Source organism: Natator depressus, chromosome 9 (genome assembly GCF_965152275.1).
Source record: "Natator depressus isolate rNatDep1 chromosome 9, rNatDep2.hap1, whole genome shotgun sequence".
Lineage (NCBI taxonomy): Eukaryota > Metazoa > Chordata > Testudines > Cheloniidae > Natator > Natator depressus.
In genome coordinates, this window is record NC_134242.1 from 53,565,311 (window position 1) to 53,578,350 (window position 13,040).

Sequence of the window (13,040 nt, forward strand, 5' to 3'; positions counted from 1 at the left end):
CAATATCCAGTGGGCTGAGAAACTGCTTAATCTAGATGTTGCCCAGTCTAATAGGGTTGAGTGTTTAAACTGCGTGCTTATATTTTATTTTGGTAACTAACTCTCTCTGACTTTTTGCCTATCACTTAAAATCTATCTTTTGTAGTCAATAAACTTGTTTTACTCTTTATCTTTACCAGTGAGTTTGTCTGAAATGCGTGGTAAATCTGCTCAGGTTTGCAAAGGCAGGTGTAAATCCACTTTCCATTGATGAAGCAGTAAACCAATTAATAAACTTGCACTGCTCATCTTGAGCAGTGCAGGGTGGTATATTCCTGAGGTACAAAGCTGGGAGGTGAGTGGATTTCGCTGGTGCCTTTCTCTGTGAGATTCATGAGTGGCTCTGGGAGCATTCATGCAATCTAGCTAGGTGTGGGGCTCCACATGCAATTGTGCTGAGTGATAACGGCGCCTAGAAGGGGTTTGCTGCTTGTCACTAGCAAAGCATTGTGAGAGAGACAGCGCAGGCTGGAGAGTTAAGGGGGCACAGCAGTCCCGCAGTCCCAGGCTGCACCCTGGGGATCCCATCACAACTTCACTAACTTGTTTAAGTTCTACTTTTCCTAGAAGGGCCTTGGTACTATAGGGGAGTTCATAGGATTGCCCTCTTGCTTTCAGCAGTGTTGAGGCTGGGATCCCATACGTTGCTTCATACAGGCCCCTTGGCCATTAGGATTTCCCTTGTTTTCTAATGTCCCTTTTATGCTCTGGGTTAAGTTGTTGGAATAAAAGAGTGAAGTAGCTAGAGGACATGTTGGGGCAAAACACCTCCCTGTTAATTCTAACAAGTTTGTGTCTCTCACTTCTGCAGCCCTATAATCACAAGTATGGATCTGTTTTAATGAACTGGATGGGCCCGAGACCCAGGTATCCAGGAGTTCCTGAGATGGAATATTGGCTTTGTCCCATCACACCAAGTGCGCTTGCATAGAGCATGTGCCTTGGTTTCTACAGATGGAGTGTGGGGAAAATGCTACACACCAGTCTCACAGGGGTCCTACATCCTAGTTAACACCTGTATAGTACTTTGACTTCAAAGTACTACATAAAGTCTAGTTATTACCAACTACACATTCTTAAAGCCATGCTAATCATTAAACGTGCCTTGGACATCTATTTCTCCCAGCTGCAGTTACTTTAGTTCATAAGCACCCACCAAAAGTGTTAACTGAATACCATAGTGCTTTCTAGGGGAAAACAGTTGCTTTGGTCACAAATACATAAACACTCTTATCTTCACAGTATACACACAGCAAATTTAGATAAAAACAAATACTCTTGCTAGAAGGTTGCAGCATAATGCTACTTTATTTCATAGAATTCAGAACAACATATAATACCCCAAAAGAGAGAGAGGAAAAAACAGGCTGCTTCCTGAGGCAGAGAGGCACAATTCATCCCACCTTAATTTAAGCTTCCTCTTCCCAGCGGCTGACTCCGCTTGCAGGCTTTGCTACAGAGCCACATAGCCTACAAACATGACCAGAAGACCCTTCCTTCACATTCTTCAAGTAATATCTTGCAATTCCTACACCATCCTCAATACATCTCACACTGCCTGGACAAAGGGTTTTTTTGACATAGAGGTATGTGGCCAAGTGTGTATTGTCTGTTTGCGTGCCTGGCTGGTGGTTCTGTGTGTGTTCTATAAAATAATGTTGAAAACTTAACTGTAGATGTGTGTGGGTATTTTGGGTGCATCTGTAATATGCAAATATGTGTGCAGGCTTCATGGTTTTTACTTTTGCTTTTTCTGAAATAATTGTTTTAAAACTTAGTATGTATAGCATTGTTGGTTGGTTGGTTTTTGTTTTTGGTGCTTTACATGTGGCTAACTGTTTCTATTTGTGTATCCTTGTCCTGCTTCTCTTAATATTCCTATGTACCCTGTGTGTGTGTGTGTATGCAAATTGGCAAAGCCCGTTCTATTAAGCCATATATAAATGTAAGCAGAGTCAGGTTGAGCTCTAACCTGACATCCGGTGGTGAGTTGTGGAAAAGGACTGCAAGGGCTGATCTCGTTTACATGAGCACACCCACCCTGCCTAGCATGATGGGACTGCTCTCTTCACTTTGGTTACTGTGGGATCGCCAGTCTCTTTGTTATTGGGGCAGGAGTAATAAAGTGTTATCCTGGTTATGTGAATCAAAGACAGTAGAACTGTACCTGGTATTTTATGACAGAGGGATTTGCCCTCAATTAAGTAGCACTTGCTAGGCAAGGGACACGGTTTCTAGAAGCCAGTGAGTTGAGAGAGGCTGGGGACAGGTATGTGTATCTGCTGGGGGTGCCCAAACACCAATTTCATCACTGCCTCTCTCCACTGTGTAATATCAGAGGTAATTTTGATTCCATTAGGAGCCTGGTTACAGGCTGCTGAGCTGAATTCACTTGGGGCCAATGTTGCACCAGTACTCAGGCTCCTCTGCTATGAGCTGAGTGCTGTTGGGGGTGCTCTTGGGACAGCTGCTGGAGATGAGCAGCTTGTGGTGAAGGCTGCAGCACACCCCTGTGGAAAGGCAGGGCAGTTGGCCATTGACATGAGCAGCAGAGCATGTAAGGTGTCCCCATACCTTCCCCCGTCCTTTTCCACGCAGGCTGGGAGGTAAACTCTGCAGATGAACTTTTGAACTCTGGGGCTGTGCTGGACTTCTGGGACTTTAGGTGACTTTTGGGTTGCCGGACTCAAGAACCAAAGGGAAAGGACACAGCCCAAATCTGCTTGTGGGTGGGTCTTCTGGTTCATGGTTTGTGTTTATGAACCCTAGTTGTGGTGTTTCCCCAACATAATGCCAAATTGTTTCCCTCCTTTATTAAAAGGGGTTGGTTTTTTTGCTACACTCAGACTCTGTGCTTGTGAGAGGGGAAGTATTGCCTCTTAGAGGTGCCCGGGGGGTGGTATGTAATTGTCCCAGGTCACTGGGTGGGGGCTCAAGCTGCTTTTGCATTGTGTTGTTGAAACAGAACCCCTAGATACTGAACCCGGCCCTTGTTGCTGGCAACTCTGATGGGCAGAAGGGTTACACAGATTTTTACCTTACTTTTCCACAAACTGCAGGCTATCCCCTAGGTTTGTGAGGTGCTAAGTCTGCCAGCCTTGGAATAAAGAGAGGGGAGAGAGAGCAGGAGGGGAGAGGGGGAATTCTGCTAACTGGTGTGTCTTGCTCCCAGCCTATGGATCAAAATTTTATCCCTGCCTCTTTGTCTGTAGGAAAAAGTGTTCGATTCGTGTCTTGTTGTTAGATCTTCTGACAACCTTGACAAAGTCAGAAAGAAAATAAATCTGCTTTTTCTGAAGTCATCTTGTGAGCAGTTTGTCCCCCTGGTATTTGCAGGATAACTATCAACTGTGCTGTATTATCAGTGTGTGTAGGTGTTTGCAAGTAAAGATTCTCATTTTTATTTTTTCTTTGTAGTTTTCTAAATGAGCAATATATTTACTGATAAAGCATCTAATTTATGCTGAGAATCTAGGCTCTTTGAGATAGAGACTGTTTCCTTGTTCTGTGGGGTTTTTTTGGGGTTTTTTTTTTACAGCATCTAGCACAATGGGGATCTGATCCCTGATGAGCTCCTAGGTGTTCTGATAATACAAATAGATCATAAGTATAATTTGTTTCTTGATTACAAATACTAAAGTGTAGCTTTCCCTAACGTTTCAAAATTTCACTGCATTTATTAAATTCTCTTTTAACCCTTTTCATAGAATTACTTTCCCTTATTTAAGAGTACAAGAAGATATCTGTTTATACCTTTTTAAATTCTGAGTGAGTTTAATGGAGCAAATGGGCACAGTTTGTGGCAAGAACAGTCACAAATACCTCAAACTCAGAACTGTACTAAGTTGTAGTTTTGAAAAGAGAGGCAATAGTTAATGGGAAAGAAAACTAAATAGTCTAGATCGGATTTGATTCTCACAGCCATTCTCTGAGATTAGCCGTTGCAAGGCAGGGGGTGGCTGGAACAAAGAACATAGCCCTTCCCCCTGTATTTCAGCCCAAGCAGGAATTGAAATGACACAAAGTGGGACTTTCCCATTTTAAATCCCTGTTCCCACTCATGCCTGCATGTGATTCAGTGCCAAAGTGAAATGCTGCCTGAAAATGGTCTGACTGGAATGGAGTGGGCGGGGAGAGGAAATTGAGGAGCTATTGGGAAACAAGGACAAAGACTGCCCCTCGTTGCTTCTGCGAACACAGCGAGCCCTGTCCCTCTGTAAAAAGGCAAACAGTAGCCCAGGAGCCATCACAGATTCAGAGGGGACAGTCTTTGAGTAAAGCTCCTGCAACACCTGGCTGCCGAGCTCAGGAGAGAAGGATGAAGTTCGCTCTCCGTGCCGCGCTGTCCTTGGGGATATTGGGTAAGTGCCTGGAGAGCAGCAGTTTCGAGATGGGGGTGTCACTGACATTCTCAGCAGCCCCCGCACAGCAAGCAGGAGGCTCCCGGGGGCAGCTCCAAGGCAGCGGCAGTGGCAGGAGGGACAGCTGAACTGCCTGGCAATTGATAGCCTGCTGGGAGGCTGTGGCACAGGGAACTTAGGGGAGCTGATGGGGGGGCTGCCTGCCCACCCTGGTTCCAAGCCCCCACAAGCTAGCTCCAATGGGCTGCTCTTTCTGCAAGAAGTAGACAAAGCAGGCGGCTGCCAAACAACGTTATAAGGGAGCTGTAATGAAATGGCCTTTGGTGGGACACTACTGAGAGTATCAATACAGGACAAATTGCTTGGAGCGGGGCAGTCACAGCTCAAGGCTGGGGTTCCTTCATTACTGAGGCACACCAAACGAGCCAAACAGAGAGGACTTAAGTTTTACCCCAGTGGCTAACCAGAAGTCATACAAGCAATTCCCTCTGATACTCCAGTTCCCTTGTATCACCACCAGCACTGCTCCTTATGGGGATGAATGGTTATGAAAACCAATACCCCAGTAAAAGAGAAAAGGTTCTCCCAATCCCAAAGGACCAAGCCCCAGACCCAGGTCAATATACAAGTGAGATCTTACTCACAAATCACGCTGTTGCCAATCCTTTAGAATCTAAAGGTTTATTCATAAAAGGAAAGAAATATAGATGAAAGTTAAAGCTGGTCAAAGTAATCAACTATATACAGCAATGGAAAAGTTATTGGTTCAGGCTTGTAGCAGTGATGAAATAAACTGCAGGTTCAAATCAAGTCTCTGGAGTACATCCACAGGTTGGATGGGTCATTCAGTCCTTTGTTCAAAGCTTCAGTGTAGCAAAGTTCCTTCAGAGGTAAGAAATAGGATTGAAGACAAGATGGAGGGGATGCAGCTGCCTCTTATAGTCTCTTGCCATGTGGCTTGTGCTTCTTTTGTTCCAAATACATGTTTCCCAGCACATGGCTTGAAAGCCTTAGCGTCCTCTCTCTAGGCATGCCCCTGCATGCATTGCTGAGTCATAAGGTGTACCTGCCTTTTTTTAATGGGTCAATTGTATAGCTGATGGTCCTTAATGGGCCAAACTGATGCCAAACTGTCTGGGGTGTCACCCAGAAGCATAGCACAAGTTTGAAATAAAGACAGTATAGAGCCAATACTTATAACTTTAAATACAAAAACGATACATGCATACAGATAGCACAATCATAACCAGAAAATCATAACCTTTTCATAGACACCTTACTTGACCTCCGTTATATAAGATTTGGTGCAACTACAGGATCTTGGTTACAACAATGATCTCTGTGGTCACCGTTCATGTCAATAATGTCACAGGAGCATTGCATAACTTTAAACAAGCATGTTTTCTAATTGTTTCATTGTTACATTGCCAATCAATGTTAACCAGGAAGACGTTAAGTAAGGCGTTGCTTTGCTAAATATTGATTACAGTAAGTTTAAAAAAGTTTAATGTAAAGTTAATGTTGGCTCCTGTCTTGCTAACTTAGCACCTTGCTTATTTCTGGGGTGTTTTTTCACCTCAACTTTGTACCCCTTATATGTCTAAGGGGTTCCATGAAAGGTTGTTGATGTAATAGAACAGTGGTTTTCAGCCTGTGGTCCACAGACCATGTCTAAGATTTTCAAAGGCGTCCACACCTCCATTTGAAATTTTTTACAAGTCCTCAAATGAAAAAAGGTTGAAAACCACTGCTCTGGGGGAAATGCCCCGATCGAGTAAGCCCTGGAAGTTCATATGGATTGACTTGAAAGGTTCACTCTACCAGAAACACCAGCATGTGTGTGAATTCAAAATGCATGAATTGAGGACAAGAGGCTCTTTATTCACTGTGCACACTGTGGTTGGTGGGGGTTTAGTCAGTATTTGCCGGTCAAGACACCTTGGTGGGGGAAGTCAGTATTTGCTGGTCAAGACACCTTCTCAGAGTATGTGGTGTCATGGCCACTGAAGGAAAAAAGGACTTAGGCACTTATGGCTGCATTGATGAAACATGTAGTGTTGCAGTTCAGTCCACCAAGCTGCATCTGCAGTGATCAGGGGAAGGAACTGGAATCATGGGGCTGGTCTACACTATGTCGTTAGATCGACATTCCCCACATTAGGTTGAATTTATAATGTGCTTGTCTACACTACAGAGCCCTTCCCACCAACCTAAAGCGGTTTTAAAATAGACACCTGTACTCCACCTCAATGAGAGGCGTAGCACTAGATTCGACCTTCCTGGGTCAAATTAGGGGTTGTGTAGACACAGCACAGTGTATTTTGACTTGTTTGGCCTCTGAGAGGTGTCCCAGAGTGCTCCAATGTGTCCGCTCTGGACAGCACTTTCAACTCCACTGCACTTCAGCCAGGTAAACAGGAAAAGCCTTGGGAACTTTTGAATTTCATTTCCTGTTTGATCAGCATGAGACCTCACCACCACAGCTGACCATGGCTGCCCAGGTACGCAAACGCGCTCCAGTGTGGAGCACACAGGAGACACTGGATCTGTTGGCTGTGTGGGGAGAAGAGTCTGTGCAGGCAGAGCTCCGAACCAGCAGAAGAAATGCTTACATCTATGCCAGGACATGGAGGGGAAAAGGCTACACAAGGGACACACAGCAGTGCCGTGTGAAAATAAAGGAGGTCAGGCAAGTGTACCAGAAGACAAGGGAGGCAAATAGTCGCTCTGGTGCTGAGCGACAGACATGCCGCTTCTATGAACGGCTGCATGCAATTCTAGGCGGGGACCCCACCAGTACTCCAACACTCTCCATGGATACCTCCCAGGGGACCCAGGCAGCCATGGGCAACAATGAGGAGGGCATTGTTGAGGAAGAGGAGGAGGAGGAGGAGAACGTGCAGCAGGCAAGCAGAGGATCCATTCTCCCCAGCAGCCAGGACCTTTTCCTAATTCTGGAGCCAATCCCCTCCCAGGAACCACTGGTGAGGGACTGTGATGGCAGGGAAGGCATCTCCAGTGAGTGCACACTTGTAATAACACTACAGGGGTTAAATGCAATTGTGGTTAATGTTTAATTTGAGGTAAGCAATTGGGATACAGTGCAGCTATGCAAAGGGTGCTCCCTGGAAAAGCCAGTTCGTATTTCCCTGGGTGTGCTCTCACACCGCCTACCCTTTCATGTGTGCTTACCATGCCTGCCTGCAAACCGAAATCTGCTGCCCAGTGCTCTGCCATGTGTTGTACCTCACTGGCAGGCTCTTTTAAAACACAAAATTTGGCCGAGTACCTCAGGGAATGCATTTACTGCTGTGAATTGTTTAATTCATTGCAACAGTTAACCTTTTGTTTTCAACAATATATGCTTTTCTTTGCAGCTGCAACATTTTCTCTGGGTGCTTCCTCCACTCCAGCACAAAGACTGCCCCAAGGCTTGGCTACACTTGAAAGTTAGAGCGCATTAAAGCAGCCCCAGGCCCCCTAACTCACAACCCATCCACACTGGCAAGGCACTTAGAGCGCCTGGACTCTGCAGCTGGAGCGCTCCTGGTAATCCACCTCCACGAGAAGCATAACTCTTGCTGCGCCTCGGCTGAAAGGTCAGTATTAACGAGGTGTTGCATTACTGCGCTATGATCGGCCTCCGGAAATGTCCCATAATCCCCTTAAGTCAAGTGGCCACGCTTGTCATTGTTTTGGAATCGGCTGCAGAAATATGCCCTTTCAAAGCTCTGTTTCTGACAGCTGGCTCTGTTTCTGACGCTTATCTGCTCCGGGACAAAGCAACCATTAGTGTGGAATACTGCTTGCTGTGAGTGTGAGAGAGAGAGGTGGGGGAACAAGGGGGTCTGCTGCTGTCTGAACTTACAAGACAGCATGCTGACACGCTCTCAGCCCCCCCCAACCCACTCTCTCTCCCCCCACATTTGAAAACATGTTGCAGCCAGTTGCATGCTGAGATAGCTACCACAGTGCACTTCTCTCTGTGGCATTGCAAGAGCTGCTAATGTGGCCTCGCCATTGTGCTTGACTCTGACAGTATGAACACACTGCAGCGCTTTCCCTACTGTGCTCTCCGAGGGTTGGTTTAACTCACAGCGCTCTACAGCTGCAAGTGTAGCCATGCCCCCAGATTAGAAGGCCAAAAAAAAAAAAAAACGGACAAGGGAAGACATGTTCTGTGATTTGATGCGTTCCTCCGAGGCTGACAGGACCCAGCTGCATGCATGGAGGCTTACACTCTCAGAGAGCATGCGCATCAATCAAGAGGGCACGAAAACAAGCAGGGAACAAGAGCGTAACACGCAAGAGAAGATGTTGTGGCTCATGGGGGAGCAAACAGATGTGTTGAGGCATCTGGTTGAGGTGCAGGAAAGGCAGCTAGACCTTAGAGTCCTGCTGCACCCAATGACGAACAGCTGCCTTCCTCACCAAGTTCCATATCCTCCTTTCCCAGAAGTCCTAGAATGCGGGGGGTGGAGGTGGGGAAACTCCTTTATCCCTTGAACTCAACTCCAGGGGATGGTTCATAAAGCAGAAAGCTCTCATTCCCACAGCTTTGATTGCTAGACAGTGCAATTGTAATAAGCTATGTGTCATTGCCCCTCCCTCCCTGTGTTATCAGGCCCTTACCTGGTTATCATTGCTATTCATTGCTGTCTCTGTTCACTGTTTGTTAGCATAATAAAAATGCATGAATTGAGGACAAGAGGCTCTTTATTCACTGTGGTTGGTGGGGGTTTAGTTTACAGGGCAGTACATGCAAAAAAGGGGGCAGGCTGGTAAGAAACAACACAGAGAACTGTCACATCAGTGTTGGATCATTCATGAAACTGGTTTTCAAAGCCTCTCAGAAACACAGCGTGCCTCGATGTGCTCTTCTTATCGCCCTGGTGTCTGGCTGCTCATAACGGGCAGCCAGTCAATCGGCCTCAACCCCCCCCCACCCCCCCCAGAAACTTCCCCCCCCTTACTTTCACAGATATTATGTAGAACACAGCAAGCAGCAACAACAATAGGAATATTGCTTTTGCTGAGGTCTAACCTGGTGAGTAAACTGTGCCAGCGCCCTTTAGATGTCCAAAGGCACATTCTACCACCATTCTGCACTTGCTCACCCTATGGTTGAACTGCTCCTTACTGCTGTCCAGGCTGCCTGTGTACGGCTTCATAAGCCATGGGAGCAAGGGGTAGGCTGGGTCTCCAAGGAAAACTATTGGCATTTCAACATCACCGATGGTAATTTTCTAGTCTATGATGTTCGTTCCTTCTTGCAGCTTTCTGAAGAGACCAGAGTTCCTAAAGATGCGCATGTCATGTACCTTTCCCAACCATCCCAATGAAATGGGGTGTCAGTGAAATGGCCCCTGTGATCCACTAGCGCTTGCAACCCCATTGAGAAGTAGCCCTTCCATTTATTTACTCTTTGGCAAGGTGGTTTAGTGTCAAGATAGGGATATGTGTTCCGTCTATCGCCCTACCACAGTTAGGGAACCCCATCATGGCAAAACCATCCACTATGTCATGCACGTTTCCCAGAGTCACTATCCTTCATAACAGCCCATATGATAGATTTATCCACTCCAAATTCATTCCCGACTGACCGGTAGCAATCTGGCATTGCAAGCCTTCACAGGGCTATTGCCACTCGCTTCTCAACTGTCAGAGCAGGTCTCATTTTGGTATTTCTGTGCTTCCGGGGTGGGAAAAGCAATTCACAAAGTTCCATGAACATGGCCTTATGCATTCAAAAGTTATGCAGCCACTGCTCCTCATCCCATACCCGCATGATGATGTGGTCCCACCAGTCTGTATGTGTTCCACTGTGTCAACAAGCCCGGCTGCCACTGCCAGTATGTGCAAATTGCTCCGTTCCATGGCTTCCAGCACAGCTATTTGTGTGGCATCACATTCTTCTGCACGGCGGCTCTTGGCTAGGTTCTGCAAATGCCGCAGGATGATGTGTGAGGTGTTTGTGATGTTCACAACAACAGTGTACAGCTGAGCAGGGTCCATGCTTGCTATGCTATAGTATCTGCACGAGTAACCCAGGCTTAGGCATGAAAATGATTGTTTGCCATTGCTTTCAGGGAGGGAGGGAGGGAGGGAGGAGCCAAGTGCATCATGGGAGGCTGATGATATGTACCCAAAACAACTCACAAAAATGTTTTTGTCCCATCAGGCATTGGGAGCCTAACCCAGAATTCCAATCGGCAGCAGAAACTATGGGATAGCTGCCCACAGTGCATCATTCCATGAGTCAATGCTACCCATGGTAGTGGGGATGCGCTCTGCCAACGGAATGTGCATAGTGGGGACATACACCATCTATTTTGTAAAATCGGAGGCTACAAGTCGACTTTAATAAATTCAACCTAATTTCATAGTGTAGACAAGCCCATGTTTATTACACAAGGTTTGCTAACAACTCGAGAGAGCCACAGTGAGGACTCCTGGGAATAATGGGGGAGCGGAGAGAGTATACCACACCGTCGGTTCCATGCTTAGTCAGTGAGGACCAACAACACCTATATACAAAGACACCTTTTGTCATCATTACATACAATGCCAGCCAACATTCAACTATCCAGTATTATCTCTATGAGATTATTTGTGCACTCTGCAAACCCATGCTCCCCTGTGGCTTGTTATTCAGGCAGCAAGAACCAGAAAGGCCCCCTGCACCTATACAGGTGGATGACACAGTGGAGTGCCCCAAGGACAGCATTCCAAAAGGTAGAGTAATAGATGAGCTGGGAGCACCAGAAGCAGGCATTCCAGGCACAAGTTGCCAAGAAAAGGAATTGTGTCCCTCCAGGAAGGAGAGAAGGTGTGGCTATGCAACTGGAAAAAGCAGCCTGGAAAAAATCCAAGCTTTTACCTTCTCTGGAGGGGACTTTGCACAGGAAATAAACTAAACCATTTATCTTTGCTGATGCAAAAAGCAAGAGCTTGCCCCTTTGTAGTGCACAGATTCACTGAAAGAAAACACAGGACAAATACTGAGGATACTCAACAACCTTCGCAGAGAAATGGAGAGGAGGATTTGGAAGAACCCCAACAGGTTCCTATATGAGACTGGTTGTGGAGGAAGAAGAGGTGTCTTCAGGACCTCAACACATGGCAGTCTTCAGCGCACAACAGATAAGCCTAACCTGGAGATATGAATACGTACTCACTGATAATCTAGAGCCAACTACAAGTTGTGTCTCCATGACTGAATACAAGACTTGAACTTGGCATAACATGAGCTTTGGCATAATATAAGAAACAGTTCCAACTGGCTCATGTCTGAGCCTCTTGAAGGTACAGTTCCCCACAAGACCAACAACATAACCTCAGTTGATTGCAGACTACCTCCTAGGAGTTAAAACGATAATAAAACATTTCTTACTATTTTGAAACTCTTATTAAACTAAAAGGGGGGAGGTTGAAATGATTAGTGTAAACAACACCTCCACCAATAGGTAGTGCTCTGTCTTCATCTCAGAGCCAAGTTGTCTTGTTTGCGGGCTGAGGGGGAGCACTAGGAGGAAGTTAAGTTCTGCCTGCATGTTAGGATAGAGATATTCAGACCTGTCTGCAAAGACCTATACTTTAAGAATTTAGGTGTATTCTTATCACTTAGCTAGTTATAGAGGTATAAAAGAAAGAATCAAAATCACTGTCTGCCTGCGTAAGGGCCTTCTCTCACTGTGACAGTCTGAGGCCCTGTTCTTAGACTAAGATCTTTGGCTAAACAGCAGAGGCAGCCATAAGCTAGGAAGTGTATGGTCACATTCTTACATTCCAAACTAGTCACATTGAAATAAGGTGCTATTGGGCTGTTAGGAATACAATCCTGTCCTGATAATGCCTATCACCTCAAGAGAAAGGGAAGTGCCTAGAAGATGTAAAAGGAAACTTAGTTTGAAAGCATCCTGTCTGGCAAGAGCTCATCTATCAATAGCTGGGATGTGAAATCCTCATTTCTGTGTTGTTCTATCACTGTAGTCCCTATTTCCCTATTGTTTGTCTGTATAATCTCTGTCTGGTTCTGTGATTGTTTCTGTCTGCTGTATAATTAATTTTGCTGGGTGTAAACTAATTAAAGTGCTGGGATATAATTGGTTAAATAATCGTGTTACAATATGTTAGGATTGGTTAAATTTCAGTAAAATGATTGGTTAAGGTATAGCTAAGCAGAACTCAAGTTTTACTATGTAGTCTGCAGTCAATCAGGAAGTGGCAGGGGGGGGGGGAATGGGAACAGGGAATGGGGATGGGGAAATTGGAATAATGTTTTGCTAAGGGGGGGAATGGGAACAGGGACACAGGTAAGACTCTGTGGTGTCAGAGCTGAGAAGGGGGAAACTGGAATCATGCTTGCTGGAAGTTCACCCCAATAAACATCGAATTGTTTGCACCTTTGGACTTCGGGTATTGTTGCTCTCTGTTCATGCGAGAAGGACCAGGGAAGTAAGCGGGTGAAGGAATAAGCCCCTAACACTGCATGTCCTGGAGTTGTTGCATTGTCCCAATAAATCCTTTGATTTCTGTAAGTGAGTATTATAAAACCAGCGGAGACAACTGGAACTAGGGTTGCCAACATTCAGTGTGGATAAAAATCAATGATTTAAAAAAATAAAATAAAAAAAATCG

The 13,040-nt window shown here is 45.7% G+C and overlaps 1 protein-coding gene and 1 long non-coding RNA gene across 2 annotated transcripts; both read left to right on the top strand.

The window, feature by feature from the left end:
* Positions 1-4,077: 4,077 nt before the first annotated feature.
* On the top strand, positions 4,078-12,506 carry LOC141994114 (uncharacterized). The gene is made up of 3 exons (XR_012641025.1): positions 4,078-4,400; positions 7,778-7,999; positions 10,582-12,506. It is a non-coding gene; the product is annotated as an uncharacterized LOC141994114 (long non-coding RNA).
* On the top strand, positions 6,794-7,477 carry LOC141993641 (myb/SANT-like DNA-binding domain-containing protein 7). The gene has a single exon (XM_074963190.1). The coding sequence runs from the start codon at positions 6,890-6,892 to the stop codon at positions 7,475-7,477; it is 588 nt and encodes a 195-aa protein (XP_074819291.1). The 5' UTR covers positions 6,794-6,889.
* Positions 12,507-13,040: the final 534 nt, after the last annotated feature.